The 18,541-nt window shown below is 42.5% G+C and overlaps 2 protein-coding genes across 6 annotated transcripts in view; one reads left to right on the top strand and one right to left on the bottom strand.

Annotated features, from left to right (window-relative positions):
* The window catches only part of LOC119442906 (myelin expression factor 2), a 28,363-nt gene extending 20,824 nt beyond the window's left edge, over positions 1 to 7,539 (bottom strand). For 2 of the 5 annotated variants that reach the window (XR_007465739.1, XM_049662452.1), the window contains exons 1-3: positions 6,857 to 7,008; positions 5,132 to 5,322; positions 2,267 to 2,327 (exon numbers count right to left, since the gene is read on the bottom strand). Coding sequence is in view for 4 of the 5 variants with exons in the window: in XM_049662452.1 (XP_049518409.1) it covers positions 2,267 to 2,327; positions 5,132 to 5,322; positions 6,857 to 6,894 (290 nt within the window). In the remaining variant the exon portion in view is untranslated. Of the gene's footprint in view, positions 1 to 2,266; positions 2,328 to 5,131; positions 5,323 to 6,856; positions 7,009 to 7,348 lie in introns of those variants that run through there. The other 3 variants (XM_049662453.1, XM_037707969.2, XM_037707968.2) reach the window with 3 other exon arrangements.
* Positions 7,540 to 7,802: 263 nt separating this feature from the next.
* LOC119442910 (tRNA modification GTPase GTPBP3, mitochondrial) lies at positions 7,803 to 18,322 on the top strand. Its single transcript, XM_037707974.2, has 8 exons — positions 7,803 to 8,096; positions 9,640 to 9,775; positions 9,864 to 10,017; positions 12,710 to 12,782; positions 12,840 to 12,983; positions 13,413 to 13,578; positions 14,157 to 14,444; positions 18,025 to 18,322. The coding sequence occupies exons 1-8, from the start codon at positions 7,823 to 7,825 to the stop codon at positions 18,254 to 18,256; spliced, it is 1,467 nt and encodes a 488-aa protein (XP_037563902.1). The 5' UTR covers positions 7,803 to 7,822; the 3' UTR covers positions 18,257 to 18,322.
* Positions 18,323 to 18,541: the final 219 nt, after the last annotated feature.

An 18,541-nucleotide genomic window follows, 5' to 3' on the forward strand; every position in this document is an offset into this window, starting at 1 on the left:
TCGAAAGCTCAAAGTTTCGCCGTTACGCTTCTCAATTCGTCCGTCGTCGCCATCTTGTAACAAACGCGCAAACTCAAACGAAGCGCGGGTCTGCAATAGGTAGTCAACCCTCCGATGAAAGCGGCCTCCGATTGGCTGCCGTGCTGAAAGGCATCTCTCCATTGGTTGCTGCTGTGGCAGGGGCAAGATGGCAACCGCAGTTGTCTGCTTCATAAACCACGCCGGCGTCTTCACCTGACACGCAGAATTCGGATTACTGAGAGGTCCCAGGTTAGTGATGGATCGTAGCTCGGTGGAGAAAAAATTTTGGATGAAGCAAGCCTTCGGAATACGGAAGCACAAGCCTCCTACAGCAAGAAAAATACAGTGATTAGCGGAGGAGCACCCGACTGAACGTGCCGCGCTACCTTGCACCGTGGATTATGTGCCGTGCGACTCCGGCAGCGAAACCGACACCGATAATGCAGTCGACGGAAGACGTGCCAATGGAGGCTCCCGCGCCTCGGTGTACGGCCGTGCGAATCAGCCGAGATCGTATCTCGGTAGACATAGCTCGCTGCGACTAGGCAAAATGGCGCAAACACAAAGAATGTGGCTCAAAGCACAGCAGCCACTCCGTCCGATGGGCGGCAGCTGAAAAGGAGGAAAAGCACGAAAGCAAGAAAAGCGCCACCGCTTCAAATTCTTCGCGCCCAGTCGCGGCCTCCGCACTGTTCTCTTTCTCGGCCATTGGTGGGGTGGCGTTTATTATCAACCGACGCGGGTCGAAAATCGATTCGTAACAACCGTACTCTAGCACGTTGCAAAGTAATGGGGCTTGGCCGGGACCACAGAAAAATTCGTATCATCCGGAAATTCGTATTAGCTGTGATCGTATCATCGAGATTCCACTGCACATGTTTTTATTTATGCCCCTTTATTTGAATGCCTTCAGGGCCCGCAGGGAGTTACAGAAGGGATTTGGAACATTAAAAGTGCATTTTTAAAATCTCTGGGGTGCAAAATAGATACAATGGAGGTGAGCAAGCGGTTCCAATCATTACAAGTTTGAGGAATGAAAGTGGCGGTTAAGCAACTCTTGCTTAAGAAGAAGAGCGTTACGGTAATAAATTTTATGAAATAAGGAGATGTGCAATTTTCCTACATGAAGAAAGTGATGGAAGCCATAACGCTGTTTTCACAGATGAAATGATGGAAAGATGAAATAAGAGCAAATGAAATGTGCGCCACGATTCTGCACAGCTTCAAGGTGACAGACTTTCAGTAAATGGATCCCACACAAAAGCTGATGCATATTCTAGTTGGAATGAGTAAAAGCTTTATAAAGGAGGAAGGGGCCATTGAAAAGCTATAGCACAGATATTTGAGCATGCAGTTAGCACCATTAACATAATTTATGTGTGGTTGCCAAGACAGGTTAGAGTTAATGTCCTAAATATTTGTAAGTAGTCACTTCGAGAATGTTACCATTAATGTTGTACTTGCAAGTGCTAGTGAAAAGTTTACGAGAACTTCACATTACAGTAGTTCATAGGCAGACAAGGTAAAAAGATCTAGAAAAATTGAAGGATGCACAATCAAAATAAAATCTCGTCCAGGGCTACTAAGAGTTCATTAATAAATGAAATTATTAGCATTTAAACAGCAGAATGTCTTCCAGAAACTATGCTAACAAGACGTGAAAAAAAGAATTACCTACTACGCGAGAAGACTTGGGTCTTGCTTTCTTCAGTGTCGTAGCCAGCTTGTTCTAGCATGCACGTATGGCCATGGCCTTCTACTTTGCATCAGCAGAAAGAGGCCACTATCACAGAACATTGTATGTGTCGTTTAATTATCCATGTGCTACTCATGGTCACAGTACAAGCACCGAAACATCTAATAACTGTACTGGCAACCTTTCAGAGCCGTTTCTGACATCACTGTGGCGATTTGCATTCTTCCTCCCTGTTACGTCCTCCCCCCCCACTCCCCGCGGTCCCTTAAAAAATGTATAACTAATGCTTTTTGTTTTTCACTAAAACACTTCTCGCTGAGAGTCACCTGCTTGTGTGTGAACCTACCTACTCGGAATTTATTGATCCTAAGTCTGTGTTAGTGCTGTTTTTTTTGTTTGTTTTTTTGTCAAGCATGAACGTACACTAGCTTGCCCAAGTTTCCCTGCTACTGCTCGTGCTCGGCAGCAATAGCCCTTGTGGCGAGTACAGCTTCCGAGGATAAAAATAAAGCATGAGCGCATAGGAACAGGTTGCCCTGGAGTACTCACCCACACCCACGGAACTTGCCATTTTCATCTTCAAACAGCTCTACGTAGGACACATCACCAACTGGGGAAAAAAAAAACAGACGTGACCAATTTTTCAAGCAATTTGTTCTCAAACAATGCCTTAGCAATGGTTATAGCAGCGTTCCACTATTTGAACCGCTCAGCAACACTCCCAGCCAACATGTTCATCTTATGTTGCGATTCAGAATAAATGCCTTCTTCAAACTAAATCCAAACTTGCAAAGCAAACATGAGTAGCACGGGCAAAAAAAATTTATAGTTGCTCTATACAGCATGTGTTTTATGGCATTTTTTTTTCTTCTTTAGAATTAACAGAATTTTTAAAAATAATCGGTGGCATCTGTAGCAGAATTTTACTCCTTGTACTAATGGGGATTTAGGAACACCCAGTCGCCTTTGTGGGGGCATTCACCTATTCTGCTGTCCGCCCGTGCTTCTTTCTTTTCACCTGAGACTTCAAGGGGGGGGGGGGGGGGGGGGGATTTATTTCCAAAGTATGCAGAAATTTATGCCCAAAGCTGAAGTGCCAAGTAGACCATAGCGAACAAGCCTTGCTTTTCATGGAAATTGTGGAGATGCTAGACTCTTTTGCCCCCCTATGTTGTGTTTCCCCCATTACTCTCTCATCTCCTGTAATCTGGCTTCACCATGTAGCTAAGCACCACCGCCGGTCAGTGTAGTTGCAGAATAGTACAAGAGACTGCATAATGGTGGAGTTACTCGGGTACAAGAGAGAGTAGCCTCTTCCTCTTGGGACTGGCAGAACACGCGGACTTGTCGCATGCCTGTCAGACTGCTCTGCAAGACTGTCTTGCGAGAGGATTTGGAGCGGGAGACATGAACACTATCGTTCTTGGCGTCTGGCATGGGGCAAATGTATTTGCTCGATATCCTGCTGCGGTGAGTCGGACTTCCTCATTTCATCGCGCACTCAACGACATATCCTATTGGTAGTCATTCAGCTGGCTAGATTGGTGTATAAGAGGCACAATAAATGCAATTGTAACTGTTGCACTACTGCTTTGTTGTTCCTTTGTCCCAAGGGCATGTCTGAGACCCCACAAAACTCGTCAAGCTCCTCAACAAAACAAACCCCGGTTGGGTGTCAAACAAGTTCAGCCATGAATGCAGGGAACAATTTGTGGCGCCGGAATTTTCCCACGTGACTTAAGCGCCATACATGGGGTGCACTGAAGAACACTGTTTCGGGTACCTCATCACGTGAATAACGCAAGTGTGCTGTATTGTAGGCCGGCAAGAAGCTAGTGACAATACTGCTCTCCATAACTTTTACAAACAGCTGCCTAGCTCCTGTCAATGGAAAATAACAGCAATGAAAATGAACTCCACACTTTGCTAAATGACGCACAACTAGCAGATGTGCTTTCTGTAATTACTGCATCTTGACTCGGCAACACTGTGGCACGGTCCACTAACAATTGAAGGTTAAAGCCGTGTCCTTAGATAATCATTGATATTTTACCATGGTACAAAATGCGAAAGAACGCCATCAACTGACCTAGCTAAGCATGACATGCTTTGCGGGAACTTTTTTGCAGTCTTGTTGTAGCGAAACACAACTGGCTGACAAGACCAAATAAAATAATGCGAGCATGTGTGTGACAGCTGGCAGTAGGCTCGCATTATCTTTGTCTTCCACAGCAACTGGAAGTTCATCCGAATTCACACCAACACACACGGGAATTTTTCTTTTGTACAGGTCCCGTGTTGGTACAAGTTTATTAAATAAGCGAGACGAAGTCCTGAACAATTCTCCCTCGCCATGACACTGATGTACAACCACAAGGCGAAGTAAGCAGAGCGCATGTTCCGCCACACGGCTGTAAACGGAGCACCGGCACCGATATCTCCTGGCAACGTACGTGCTTGGTAATGGCGGACGCACGACTGGAAGACAGGAACAGACGTCCAATGTGAACTATGCATAATAAATTGGCATATGTCTGGTTAAAATTATGGGGTTTAACGTGTCAAAACTACTATTTGATTATGAGGCACGCCATAGTGGGGGAGTCCGGAATAATTTGGACCACCTGGGGTTCTTGTACATGTGTGTACACAGCGTTTTCGCATTTCACCCCCCCCCCCCCCCCCCATCGAAATGCGGCTGAAATGGCCGGGATTCGATCTCGTGACCTCGTGCTTAGCAGCCCAACGCCATAGCCACTAAGCAACTATGGCGGGTGGCATATGTCTGGTTGAGATGTGCTACCAGGTGGCGCCACCACTCCAGACGCCCACGTTTACACCCCCGCCCACCTGTTATTCTGCCTGATCCACCTGTGCATACCAGAATACCGGACACTTGCACTTCATTTTTGAGCTACAATGCCTATAGACATTTTGCTAAAATAGAACAGTGCATTTTTAGCACAATTAAGACAGCTGTTATCTCAAAACTGGTGCTAGTTTCAAAATTGCTCAGAGAGGATGTGCTATGGCACATCCTTGATACGAGAAGTAACGCTCAATGTGAGCTAAAGTAGTTAAAAACTTGAATAGTCAAATCTTGTTAATTACTTTATTATACATTTTGGTTTCTTATGCAAGCAAGATTTGCCTCTTCCAGCTAGATGAGTAGATCAGTTATACACAGCAGGTAATGTTTTCATGTACTTGAAATTCATTGATTAGGGAAATTTAGATAAATGCGGTTTAACATCCCAAAGCAATGTGAGGACTTGTAACGAATCAATTTAGGTGTTCTGCAGGTTCATTAACTTGCCCCCAAATATATGGTCATGAGATTTTTCGCATCTAGGCTGCAATATAATGCAATTTCGAATGTCCACTGAGGCAGCTTAATACATGCTGTGCACACACCTTTGTCCCGGAACAGGTCCTTGATGTCGGTCCACTTGCAGTCAAAAGGCACATTGGCAACATACACACGCCTGTCAGAGGGTGCCCGAGACCGTCTATCGGGGCGTGAATCTGACCTCCTGCGGTTGCGGCTTGAATCGCGGTCCCTGTCATAGTCCACTGGAGACCGAGACCGTGACCTGTAGAAACTGCTGCAAAGAAGGCACGAATTCTGTATAACTGAATGCTACCCTAAAACCTATACTGAATGTACAGCACTTTGTGAAGTTCTGCACAACATAATGGTCATTGACTCTTAGCACACAAGTCACACACTTTAATAACTTAAAGTTAACAAAGCCAGCAGACCAATGTGAACATTTAACATTGTCAAGCTTACTGAATGCCAAAACTACACCTTCCAAGAACCACGAACGAAATGCAGAAAAACGCACGCAGAAAAATACTGCTTAAGGTTTATTTGCACAAATCCAAAGGAATTGCATGAATTCTGGGGTTTAATGTGCCAAAACCACGATTTGATTATTAGGCACGCCGTAGTGGGGGACTCCGGATTTTCACCACCAGGGGATCTTTAAAGTGCCCCCAATCAATGCCCCAATGCATAGGCCACACGGGCGTTTTTTGAATTTCACCGCCCATCGAAATGCGGCCGGGATTCGATCCCGCGACCTCGTGCTTAGCAGCGCAACACCATAGCCGCTTAGCCACGGTGGCGGGTAAATACACAGGAACAGCAGGGAAAAACGTAGGTTATTTCTGGTCTGAAAGGAAATAGCTGCCCCACGCTTACACAACGTAGGCAGGTGCTTCGGCACAAAAGTAGAGACCACGTAAGCGCGGTTATGTTTTAATCTTTCCGTTAAAGCCTAGTCGAGGCGCTATCATGCACGAATATATTTAAACCTTGTTTTCCCAGCATCATCACAGAAATGCCGATGTCCACGTGAACTACGTAATCTCAGCTTACTACATTTATTAAATTTGCGGACGGCAGCCCGCGACGTCTCGATGGTGAAATCAAGAACCTGGGAGAACGCGACCTTGAATGCTCAAGCGTGTACTTGTACGGCACGTGGAACTGCACAAAACGAGCAATCTAACGCAAGCTTTATATTTTGCTATAATCTGCGTATTGCAACCATCGTTGCAATTAAGGCGTCATCGATATGATACCAGAACTCGACCACCAAAGCACAATCACGCAGTTTGCACTAACTAGAACTACACATTATCACAGGTTTTATTTTGACAGTTTCTTTCCATAAAAAGCAACCAAATTTACGTCGGTACAGATCTACGCCGATAAGGAGTGCCCCGCAAGCGCTCTGGAACCGTTTTCAAAAGCTCCCGAGCCAGTTTTTAAAAGCTTCGACGAGCGTCTCAAACTTTTTATGAAACCTGCCAGATGCGACACGTCAGCGTCGAACGTGTGCACGCTGCGACTGGCCGATTATTTAAAAGCTCATATTTTGATGATCACGACGTCAGCACAAAATAAACAGCAGGATTCCAGCGGGCGCAGATGGCGTTAAAATGGCGCCACGTTTTCCATTGTTCATCGGAAAACCTTTACGACCGCCGGCAGAACCGGTCCGAAGCAACAAAAAGAGAATTCGAAGAGGCCTAAATACACAACAAAAACGTGAAGCTATGCAACAAGCCTATTACATTTGACCGCGCGAAATATTGCAAAAAGAAAACTGTCATATATTCAATAAATACCGGTTCATTTTCGGCGCAGCTTCGCTGGGAGCCGGCATGAACACGTAGGACTAACGATAAAAAGAGAACTGCGCGTGCGCACGAGGCGCCGCGAGTTATAGTCGAAGCGCCAAGACCACAAAACGAAGATCGCTTGATTCGTGTGAAAATTATGAAAATTAAATTTAAAAAAAAACGAATTATGCGAAAAGGAATTGAAACTGCGCTTTCAATCACTTAAGTGTGCCAGAATTTTAGCCGCAGAGAGGTGGTAACACCTCTTCACATCAAAAACACAGGCTCCAGAACTGCAGTCTCGGAGCGAAGTTCGGTATGTAGCTCAATTAAACATAGAATTACGCTAGCATAGCGAGTCGTTGTACGCGTTCAAAAACAATCTTCTCGAGCAAAAAGCGACGGGTTTGCGACAAACAAGTGAAAGTAGAATCGGGTGCTACTGATCCTGCTTGAACAGTGGCGCGCAGTACAAATCGAACGTAGACATACACTTACCCCTTGCCATTTTCACCAGAGCCGTTCTGATTCATGCTGCACGCGACGGTAATGTATTCTCTTATGAAGACCAAGTATTAAATACTACAGCGTAGCGCAATGGATCGGAAAGACTTCGAAGATGAATAGCAATGCGATTCGACGCTGCCGATTTCGCCAATCTACAAATGTCGCAGCTGACGGTGAAAGCCGTAGAAGCCAGAAGACACAGCTGCACAGTTGCGCACCTAATAAATACAAAAAACACCTTTAAATAATAATTTTTATGTAGGGTCACATGATGCAAATTATTTTCTATAGAACAGTTTTAACACAACATAAATAAGTTATTTTGTGCCTAATAAATATTTTGTTTAGATACTGGCGCGCACGCTGCTGCGTTTGGCCCAACAACGGCCAAAGCTAGCCGAGCCAGCCTAGCATCACCGCAGAAAAAACAACAAAAAAAAAAAAAAAAAAAAGAAGAAAAGAAACATGTGCGCTCTCTTTGCGATGAAGACGTGCTTCCTCGCTCGTAAATTTTCACCGTTCTTGAGAAGGAGCTCGACGTCGACTATTTTCGCGCTTTCGTCTGGTTCAGTAAGGAGTGCCTTAGCTACAATCAGGGTCTCTGGTCCGCACACCGCAGCTGTGCTTTGTCGCATCGCAAACCTGAAGCAGCCGACACCGCGAAAAGCTATTTTGCGGAGACTCGTGCACCCTTGCTCAGGCGTTCATCTCGACACTGCTATTGTGCTGTGGTTTCCATGTACGAATTACTTGTGGATTGTACTGGGCCGTTGAACTATGCCGCCCTTAAAGTGCTCAAACACAAATAATGCCAACAGACATTGAAGCCAAGAAAAGCATAGAGCAAATTAACCGAGTTTTTAATAGGTGCATATAAGTAACGCGGAAAAGAAAAATGAAAGAGGGAGGTTGAAAAATTATCCTATACTTTGCTTGAATCAATTGGTTCGTTGTCCATTGGTCCCCTGGTACGTCTCGCTCAGTTACAATGAAATCATAAAAAAACTGAATACAATTAATAAGCTTGAGTAGGTATTGATAAGTTTCGTGCAAAGTCCATTGATACAATGAAAAAGAAGTTTGACTATATATATGAAGAGACCACAGGGAAAAATTTTGGAGGCACAGGTGGAGGTGGTACTGGTGCTTCACCTCCATCTGTGCCTCCAAATTCGTTTTTTAAGCCACAGTTCAGAAAAATGACGCATAAATCATAAACAGTCAGTTTCTTTGTCCCTTGAGTATGTGTCGTCTTCCATACTGATTTATTCTGCTTGGGGTTGTAAATCAAGTCGCCCAGAAAGCAACCCTGCCGAACGTTGAAAGCCTGCCTGCATGAAGTACAATGTGCTTTAATAAAGTATCTAAAATAAGGCACTAAATACTAGGCAATAAATTTACTCAGTAGAGTAGTAAATAACCAAATTTCAAAAGTATATGAGTAGATAAAAGTATTTAGTTACCTTCAAGATACTTTCAAAATACAAAACATTAAACAAACAAAACAAGGTTTTGCATCATTGAAGTGCTTTGCTCTGTTAGGCAAAGCAAGGGGCTGAATGACCCAAAACTGTTGTTTGCCCTCTGAAAAAACTGTAAAAAAAAAAAAAAAATGTTAAGCGGTCTGCTCCTCTTCTTTCAGAGATATTGCCGATGCTAAAAAGCCGCTCTCTGAATGCACTCAGCTGTACATCAGCATTGTGCTGCAGAAAAAGCTCTGAAAGGCAGAGGTTCTTCAGTATTGGTGTTACATCTTTGTATACCCACTATCATACCTAATATAGGTGCGTGGTTATTGCGCAGCTACCTTTTCACTATCGTTCACTGCCGAGTTGGGGAAGGAAAAAAAAAAGTGTTGTGCCATACATTGTTGCCTCTAGCGAGTGGCACACGCTAGCTTGAAATAATAAATCGACGGCTTGCCTAATTTTCGGCGCTGATTTTTTGACACTCAGTTGTGCAGTGGTCAGGAACCATGGTTTTGTTGTGTTGATGGCCATCATGATAATACTTTGTAAAATGCCAGTACACATCATGACTTAAGTACTTAATGTACCTGCAGTTTTCCTGCACCTGCAGCCAGTCAACTTTGGTTGGTGTATTTTGAAAAGTATATTAATATAGTACAAAATATCACCAGAAGGTATTTAAGTTACAACACCAAAACTGCCTTGCAAGAGTATTTGTCAAATGCCAAAATACTCACAGAAGTAGTTAAGGTATGCACAAGTCTGCCTGCCTGGTATTTACCGTGCAGTTAACCCTTCCATGTTCCTGTGCAGCACCTCGCAGTTACACCGGTGAAGACTTTTGTGAGTTACACGTCCATGGAGGCGTTGGAGTTGTTAGCGCAGTATTGGGCGCCTTGGCGCTCGTTGAAGGCGTGAGACAAGCAGAGCCAGGCGAGTTCACAAAGAGGTGGTACAAATTAACACAACACTATGCTTAAAATTAAGAGACGGAGGGAACTCTGTGCACTTCTCAATGTCATCGTCTTTATTTTCAGGGCTTTCATGAACGGCAAAATGGACCTAGCAGAAGTTGAAGGTTTGGCTGATTTGCTAAAGGCTGAGACAGAAGCCCAGAGGGTGCAGGCATTGGCACAGATGGAAGGTAGCCTTAGCCAGCTCTACAAGCAGTGGACGCATGATCTCAAGATGGTATATGTTTTGTTGCCACATGCACACCTTTTCATTGAGGTGTGAGAGCACATCCTCTCTGTACTGTTGTGTGTGGATGTAAAGTGCCACTGTTACTAGTGCTTTTGAGCAGATGCTCATGTAGGTGCACACATGTAGGTGCACATTCTATGACCATGCATGCAGTACCTTGCAATAGTTGACCACGCAATACAATACAATACCATGCAGTACTCTTGGTTGTCTTCTGATGGTGAAGAGACATGATAGGGGCACTTCAAGCAAAGTTATTCAGACAAGTTCTCGAAGTAAGAAAATCATCAACAGCAATGTCGCTGAGGTGACCTGATGTGAGTATAGCTGCTAGACTTAACAAAGCAGTGGAAGCAGTTTAGCCCCTCATGACACTACATTTATATTTGTACATGTGCAGAGTAAAACATGCTGAGCAAAGAGCACCTCATTATTGCTATAGTACTAGTGAAAAGTAACTATTTGAAATACACTACACATGCACATTTTGGGTCACTGCTGATTGGACATGTGCTGCAAATTTCATTAATGTAAACCAACTGTGTTGGAAAATTATGTGCCAGAAGGTAGGTGTATGTTTGTGCCTGCTGGTTGCACTATGTGGCCACCTAACAACTTCCAGTTCTGTGTGTATCAGAACTGGAATGGCTAGGTGTTCTTAGGCGCGCTACACGAGAGATAGTCGATCTTGTTTCTGTAATGGAAAGTTTTGGGGTGTTCATTGATCGTAGACTCCACAATAGCGGTTATGCTGAAACTCAGTGAAAATTTTCAATATCTTCAGCCCCTTCTGGTGCTGCGCGTTTTTAAGTGATGCTATACAATATTGATGTAAGAAATGTGGTAAAACAATATTTTCAGCAGGCAGGATTAATATTTGTTGTCTGAAAGGGTTAGCTTGTAGGTTGATGATATGAAGAAGTGTTTCGTGCATACCCCAAATTATGGGTACAGGATAGAGGGTAATTTCTCTTTCTGCACACTCACAAATTTTTCAGGCAACCATTTCGGTTGCCATCCCCCATCCCTTCTTTTTTTTTCTCTGCATTCAATCTTTCTCTGCTTGCTGTCTTGTACTTATTAATACCGTAATTGGCCAATAGAGACTTTGAGTTTTCTGGTGTCAGAAAGTGTCCTAGTATTTGGTGAGATTGTGCCAGAGCTGAAAGGAGGAAGGTAATTTATATGTCAGGTTGGTGTAAACTTTGCATGCAGCAAAACTTGGAACTACTGCTGTCTATGTACGGTGCCTGCTGTACTTGTGTGCTCTAAGTGCAACATGTTTCATGGCATCCCTCACGGATCAATACTTGGGCCATTGTTATTTCTATTATTCATTAATGATCTGCCACAAATACTAATTCATGTCCACTGCCTTCTCCACGCTGATGACACCACTATTTTCACATCCGACAGAAATTATTTCGCAGTGCAAAACAAACTTAACAGTGATCTTGATAATATTCCTTCATGGTGTATGAAAAACACATTACACATTAATCCATTGAAGACAACATTTATGGCATTTCATTCTCTGCAAGCATCATTCATACTTTGCTTAGTAGTGTCACTTAACAATCACAATTATAAAATCTGAATCGACAAAATGTCTAGGCGGTATTTTAGATGAGCACCTAAAATTCCACCGTCATGCCTAATCTCTCATTCAAAAAGTTTACTTTGGTATTCACATTATTATCAAAACACGCTTCTTATTTCAATTAAGCATTATCTTGTCTGTGTATTATGCATATACAAACAGTCATCTTTCCTACTGCCTTTCATCATGGGGTAATACATACTCCGCACATATACAACAGCTAGAAGTCTTACAAAAGTAGGCGTTGCTATTGATGACATTTCAGCCATTTAAATCTCGATCTGCACCCATTTTTTGTTCCCTAAGCCTTCTACCTTTGTGCATATTATTCATTCATAAGCTGTTACTAATTATGTTTCGTCTCATAAACACTTAGTTAAGTATTCAAGGTTTTACTCGCACTAGCCTCATTAATGTTAATAACACAAGGTTTTGGGCACATCGTAATCTACTCCTTTCTAAAATTCGAACTAATTATCTAGTAACATGTCTTCAGGCATATCATTGTAGAATTCAATCCCATCTGATAACAAGGCATCCACATTTCAATCCTTCAAGCACAAACCTAAGGAATATTATATTAACACACTACCTAACTCGTAGTATCATTTAATGACTATAATAAATATTATTAAGTATATATGCATTTTATTCATGATTTTTCATCTGTTGCTGTAAATGATGCTTCTTTGGATTGCTTGTTCCATCCATATGCTACCATTCAGTCTTGTTTTCTTAGTGTTGTTTCCCCACCCCCGCCCCTATTATTATTGATGAGCACGCACTTTGTATGATATGTTAGCTGCTACTGTTTGCCACAATTGTACTAACGGCCATTTATTTCCTGTTAGGAGGTCCATCCGGCAGTTCCTACTTCGGGACCTCCGATTGTTTATTTATAGTTTACATCGTACTAATGAAATAAATAAAATTTATATGCTAAAAAGAAAAATGTGCTGTGGTACCCTCTCACACAAGGGACATTCCAACACTTTTGTCAGAGTCTTGAAAGGGCCTATTAATATTGATTTCTTGATATTTTTCACCCATCCTAATTTGTGTGTTTTTCATGTCTCTCAGTGCCTCGCAAATGTTGAAGCCTTTATCGACTTCAGCGAGGACCAGGGGATCGAAGAGACCATACTGGATTCTGGTATTATGCACAGCTGATTACCTACAGGGATTTATTTCTAAATCATGGTCATTCCAGCTGCAGCGCAGGCCGAGAAACTAGCCACAGAAATCCAGATTCACCTGCAGGACGGGCGACGTGGCGAAAGACTACGAGGTGGCGTAAAGGTTGCCATTATTGGCCGGACTAATGTTGGGAAGAGCAGCCTGTTCAACGCATTATGTGAGTGGAATAAAGTCTCGCATTAAGCACATTTAGGCTTTGTTCCTAGTGCGCGCATATTTTCGTTATTAGATTATCAGACCCATAGACTGTAGATGGTAGCTTTTAATTATGACAGCCATTAGTGGGCTTGATTGAACACTGGGATAATGTGGAAAGCTACAAAATGGGCCTCATTACACCGTTTTTATTGGGTTCTTGTTTACAATTGAATTAAGGTTTCAGTTACTTTTGTTCATGCAACTGTTTTTTTGTTTTGAAGGACGGCCTGGATTGTGACCATTATGCATGTGCACACACCTATTTAACCTGGTACTGGAGGAACAGATATTGAATAAATAATATGCAGAATGGTGCTTATTGTTTGCTTGTAAAATATGTCTCAACACAGAAAAGTTTTTTTTTGTTTTTTTTTTTCTCAACGAACAGGTCAGAGGGATGCAGCCATAGTATCACCCATTGCAGGAACAACCAGAGATGTCATTGAGAGTACATTGGATATTGGTGGCTACCCTGCTGTATTCTCCGACACTGCGGGCCTTCGCCGCAGCAATGACCCTGTTGAACGTGAAGGAATTCTGCGTGCGCAACACTGGTATGAACAGCTAACAACTTCTTGCTATTACGGTTGAGAGCTCTTTAGCTAAATTCAGTTATGTGTGCATTTGCTTATTTTGCTCAGTTATGGTCTACCTCTACCTGGTCGTCTACGATGATGGTCTACCTGATGGTCTAATGAGCAAAAAAAAGGTCCACAGATTAAAGATAGAAGTAAATGTTCAGATTTGCCAACTGTTGTCACATTATAACATAAGGTAAGGCTAACAACTATTGAAGCCAAATAAGCTTGGGGGATCAGAAAAAACAAAATTCTCCTATTTTCCCCATGGCTTTCATGTCTGTTGAACCCATATGGTTGCTTCATCATACACTTCAGACATCGAATGAAAAGTTTCACCAGGAACCTTGTAATAGAAATGCAACTGATTTGGAAACAGTAATTATGCTGAACTGCTTTAGATTCGTTCAGCATTGGTGAGCTAAACTTTAGAATAGAGTGGTGACAAGAAATATTCAGAGCAAATAGTATCCCTTCAACATAAACTCTGCATGGCCCTGAATATGCCATAATTTGTAGCCCGTGATTCCAGTGCAGTGTAACATTGATTTCAGGGCAGCTAATGCGGACCTGGCACTCATTGTGGTGGAAGCGAGGGAATTGCTTCAATTCAAGCCCACAACTGATTTCATTGACGACCACCTGAAGGAACTAGACATACAGTCGTGTACACAGCACCGCCTCATCATCTTCAACAAGCTGGATCTTTTGTCCAAGGATGAGCAGGTCACAGTTGAGGAGCATGCTAAGAGCATGTGCCTTGACAGCTGCTTCACTTCGTGCACAACACAGCAAGGCATAAGCGACCTAGTGAAGATTCTCGGCGCACATCTTGAAGACTTGTGAGCTTGTTATGTTTTTCTTATTGTAATGAGGGGCATGATGCTAAGATGGTGTGTGCAGGTTTATCAGGCTGAGACTTTGGGAAGTGTTATCAACAATATATATACTACTGGGCCATTGCTTGTAGGACCACTAGAATATTGCGCAACATCAGTTTGCCAGTTTTCATGTTCTAGACTTTGGCCTTTTGAGAGTGTTGCACTGAGTGTTATCACCGTTGTTAGGTTCATTTGAATGTTAGAGCAGAGCACATTTGCAAGATATTGACTTGCAAAAAAGGGAGGTATGGCATGTTTGTTTATGCTTGGCTGAGCATTGTGAATGCTGTGAGGGGCCAAAATGAGCATGGCATCAATGATGAAAGGGGAGGGAAAAGTGAAAAAATAGTAGCTACGCTGGTTGAAGGTGTTGCAGAGTCTATTCAATACAAAAGATTTCTAACTTTACTGCCGAATACGTGGTACTTCAGCGAATCAGAATGCAGAAAAATAGTTAAACAGACACGTTAAGTATTGCAGAATTTAATATATATATATGTCATGATTATATGACACAGCATAAAAACATTTTGAGTTTGTACCCGGCAACAACTTTCTGTGGCAGCGCAGCCGAAGCTACGGAGCCAAAGCACGAATTTTTTTTACTGCATGTCTCCATGTAGTCCACAAATGCAAGCAACTGGAAGCTACGTAGCGTAAAACAAATCATACCAGTTATTATTTATTTTTGTTCGACTTATTTCATAACAAATAAACAACTTGCTTAGGAAAAGGATTTATGTTACTTGCTGTTCCTAGTTTTGGCTTTCCATGTCTGGTTTTCCTGGTCCTGTAAACTGCCAGAAAAACGTCGGCACTTCTTGGTGCAGTAGCACAAGAGCACAAGCTCTGCATGTGCGAAGCTTTGGCTGTGCTGCCACAGAACGTAGTCGTTGGGCGTAGTATGTTATCTAAGCATTTCCAGAATGGCACTGTTCGTCGTTCGAAACTAAAGTAGCCTATAAAAAGCACAGCTTTTACCTTGTCTTCTCACAGGACCTGAACATTGCTCACATCTTGCTCCCTTCCCTCAGATAAATGTTTTGCCAGCACTGCTGCCCTCATGCAGTTACCGTACATCAGAATTGGAAATCGTTGTGAAGAGGTGTATAAAAAGATAACAAGCTGCTTTTGGCTCACCATGCCAATGATGATGTATAATTGCACTCTCAATTTACTGGGAATCCTATTCCTTAGTCCTGCAGCATCACATGCTAGAATTTCCAACATTCTGTAATACTGAACTATGCCTTTTCATTGCCAGCATTCAACAGAAGCAGCATGTTTATTTTATTTCTAACTCCCTCCCTTCTGTACACCAGGTTACTTTTCTTGATTGCATTAAAACCCCATTATAACCGAGTTGTACCTCACATGAAAATAACTTCATTTGGTACTTGCTTTGCAAACTGGCTTTGCAAGTTTATCTTGCTTAGGATTCTGTGTTCTTGTTATTGGAATACATATCTATTTTGAGCCATGAGTAAACAAATATTTTCCTCGCTGCAATTTGTATTACATCAAGTCTTTGGAGGTGGGAGAATATCAACTTTTTTGAATACATATAGAATACGATAGAATAGTATGTATCGAATATAGAATCAGATATATTGAATAGCCAAATGCAGACTCATATATTTGCAGCAGGAATGTATACTTCGCTGTAATTAGGTACCACTCTTGTACTGACTAGTTAGAAGGACAACCAATGATCACAGACAATTAGGATCAGTATTAAACACATTATCCTTAATTGTCATTAAAAGAAATGCACTAATAGCCACAACATCTTTAGAGCCTGGTTGCAAGCAAGCTTTCCAATAATGTGAATGGCTGCTGTATGACTGGCTTTCCAAAAACGCTAAATAAATAGTTGTTGAAAATAGATAAGAAGTTTTGGAAAAAGGAAAGAAAAGGCTGCTGAAGCACTTGTGTGCTGTAGAAACATGTAACAGAGCGCATTGCAAGGAAAACTTGACTGGTTGTAGATAAAACTGCTCCATGAATAGACTACAAGAAACACTAAATTACAGACTACAAGCAAAAATCACGGGTTGTCATGTAGGCTTCGGCTGCCAAACCAAAAACAAAGCTTGTATATTACCCATTTTGTTTCTGGATCGCTTTGAAAACTTTTGTCATTGTTTCACTTGTGATAATTTGCAATACTTTGGTTAGCAGATGAAGAACAGTAACCCGACTTTAACAGTCAGATGTTGTGAAATATTTGGTCAGTTTCGATATTCGAAGATGCTAAATGGTTCATTTTCAAATACGAATAGTTAGTGTATAATATTCAATTCGTACCCATACAATTCCTATATATTCAGTTTCGTTATAGCCATAAAAACTAGTTGATATAGAACATATCAAACCAGATTTGATATTTACTTCGTCATATACTATAATATATTATATATACATGTGTTTGCTGTATTGAGGTCCGAGTGTATTTTGTTAATTTCAAATCCTCAGAAAACAGTGAACCATCAGCAACATGACGTGCTGAATGGCAGTCTTGTAGACGTCGTGATGATATCATAAACATTATGGCAGAGGTTTTTTGTGTGTATGTAGCATTTGCTATCCCATGCTGTCTCAGTACCTGAAGCAGGGGAAGATAAGTATGACATCATTTGACAAACACACAGCGCTGTGTGTGTGTCAAATGTGCCTTTCTGTTGTCCCTATTGTTCAGCTTGCGCTACAACAAAATAGAAGATGGCATACCAACAAGCCCCTGCAGCTACCCTCATTGACATCATTTTGAAGTTTCAGTGTTAGAGCGTCAATTAGCTGAACAGAAACATACTTCTTCATGGCTCATTGTAGTCCAACAGCCTTCCCAAAAGGGTTGCAGAGCTTTTGCCTGCATTGCTCCCAGCTTGTAAGCTCCTCTTCGTAGGTCTCAAACCACACCCGCACCGTGCCTTTCAAGTAGAAAATCATGTTGGTCGACATAAGGGTCTGGTCCCACGTATTGTGTGCTGATGCGTTCGTTTATCGGGAGCCAGTCTTCGATGTCAAGGTTTTCAGTACCTGAAAACGTTCCACAGTCGCTAGGTTGAGACAAGATTGCTGTTGCTGCAGCGTCTCCATCAGTTAGCATGTTGTTGGCGGCCAGGCTACGTCCACTTCAGAGCTCTGTCTTGCATCAGATTTACCCAGCACCTCAATATGGCACAAGGGGTAAGCAAACAGGGAAATATATTTAGATTATTTACAAAACAAGGGCAGAGGAGGTAAGTCCCTAACATTGTCTTCTTTAGCACCAAGCTCATGCTCTCATTCGATATTGTGCACAGCTTTGTAACAGTGCGAATGGAGGTTCGCGATGCAATAGGCACAGTGTGCGAGTAAGTTTATTTGTTCGGAAGCAAGGTGCCACATGACTCGGCAATTTGGCATTAGTGAACAGGACACAGGGAAGAACATGTAGTGAAGGTGTCTTTTAAATGTGTGAGCCTCAAAGACAAAAATGAAAAAGAAAACCACATATTTGCTATTTAAACAGTCTCTCTCTCTGTGCCCTGTGTTACAGATGTGGCAGACCAGCAGACTCAAGCCCCGTTTTGACTCAGGAGAGACACAGAAGGCATCTGGACCAGTGCCTGAAACACCTGAAACTATTCGGCGCAGAGGTGCGACACGACTCTGTCATAGGTGCCGAGCACTTGAGGATTGCACTTTCTCACCTGGGCAGAATAACGGGCCGTGTTTTCACAGAGGAAATACTTGATGTTATATTCAGAGATTTTTGCATTGGAAAGTAACTTTGTATGGAGGCGTGTTCACGAGCTGTGGCGAACAGGAGGAGGACAATAAATTGAGTACTTATAATGGCACCATACCTTCCTTCCCGCAGTTTCACATTTCACTGTGCATCCTTGCCACATAGAGGTGATGGCCACTGTGCCCTGGTTATGTAGCATTTACTTCTCTGAGGCTAGAGATGGTTGCAGCAGAATGGACTGCCATACATTTTGTAATGAACGCAGGACACTGCATTCAATTCCACACCGCAGCTAATGAAGGTGGTTGGTATCCAGTACATATCT

This window comes from Dermacentor silvarum, chromosome 2 (genome assembly GCF_013339745.2).
Source record: "Dermacentor silvarum isolate Dsil-2018 chromosome 2, BIME_Dsil_1.4, whole genome shotgun sequence".
Classification (NCBI taxonomy): Eukaryota; Metazoa; Arthropoda; class Arachnida; order Ixodida; family Ixodidae; genus Dermacentor; species Dermacentor silvarum.

What these genes read in the sequence shown, in the direction of transcription:
- LOC119442910 (XM_037707974.2), top strand. Translation starts at nt 7,823, where the DNA reads ATGTGCGCTCTCTTTGCGATGAAGACGTGCTTCCTCGCTCGTAAATTT. An exon ending in GGACGCATGATCTCAAGATG is followed by an intron (nt 10,018 to 12,709) that starts GTATATGTTTTG and finishes CATGTCTCTCAG; the next exon opens with TGCCTCGCAAATGTTGAAGC. An exon ending in GGCGCACATCTTGAAGACTT is followed by an intron (nt 14,445 to 18,024) that starts GTGAGCTTGTTA and finishes CCTGTGTTACAG; the next exon opens with ATGTGGCAGACCAGCAGACT.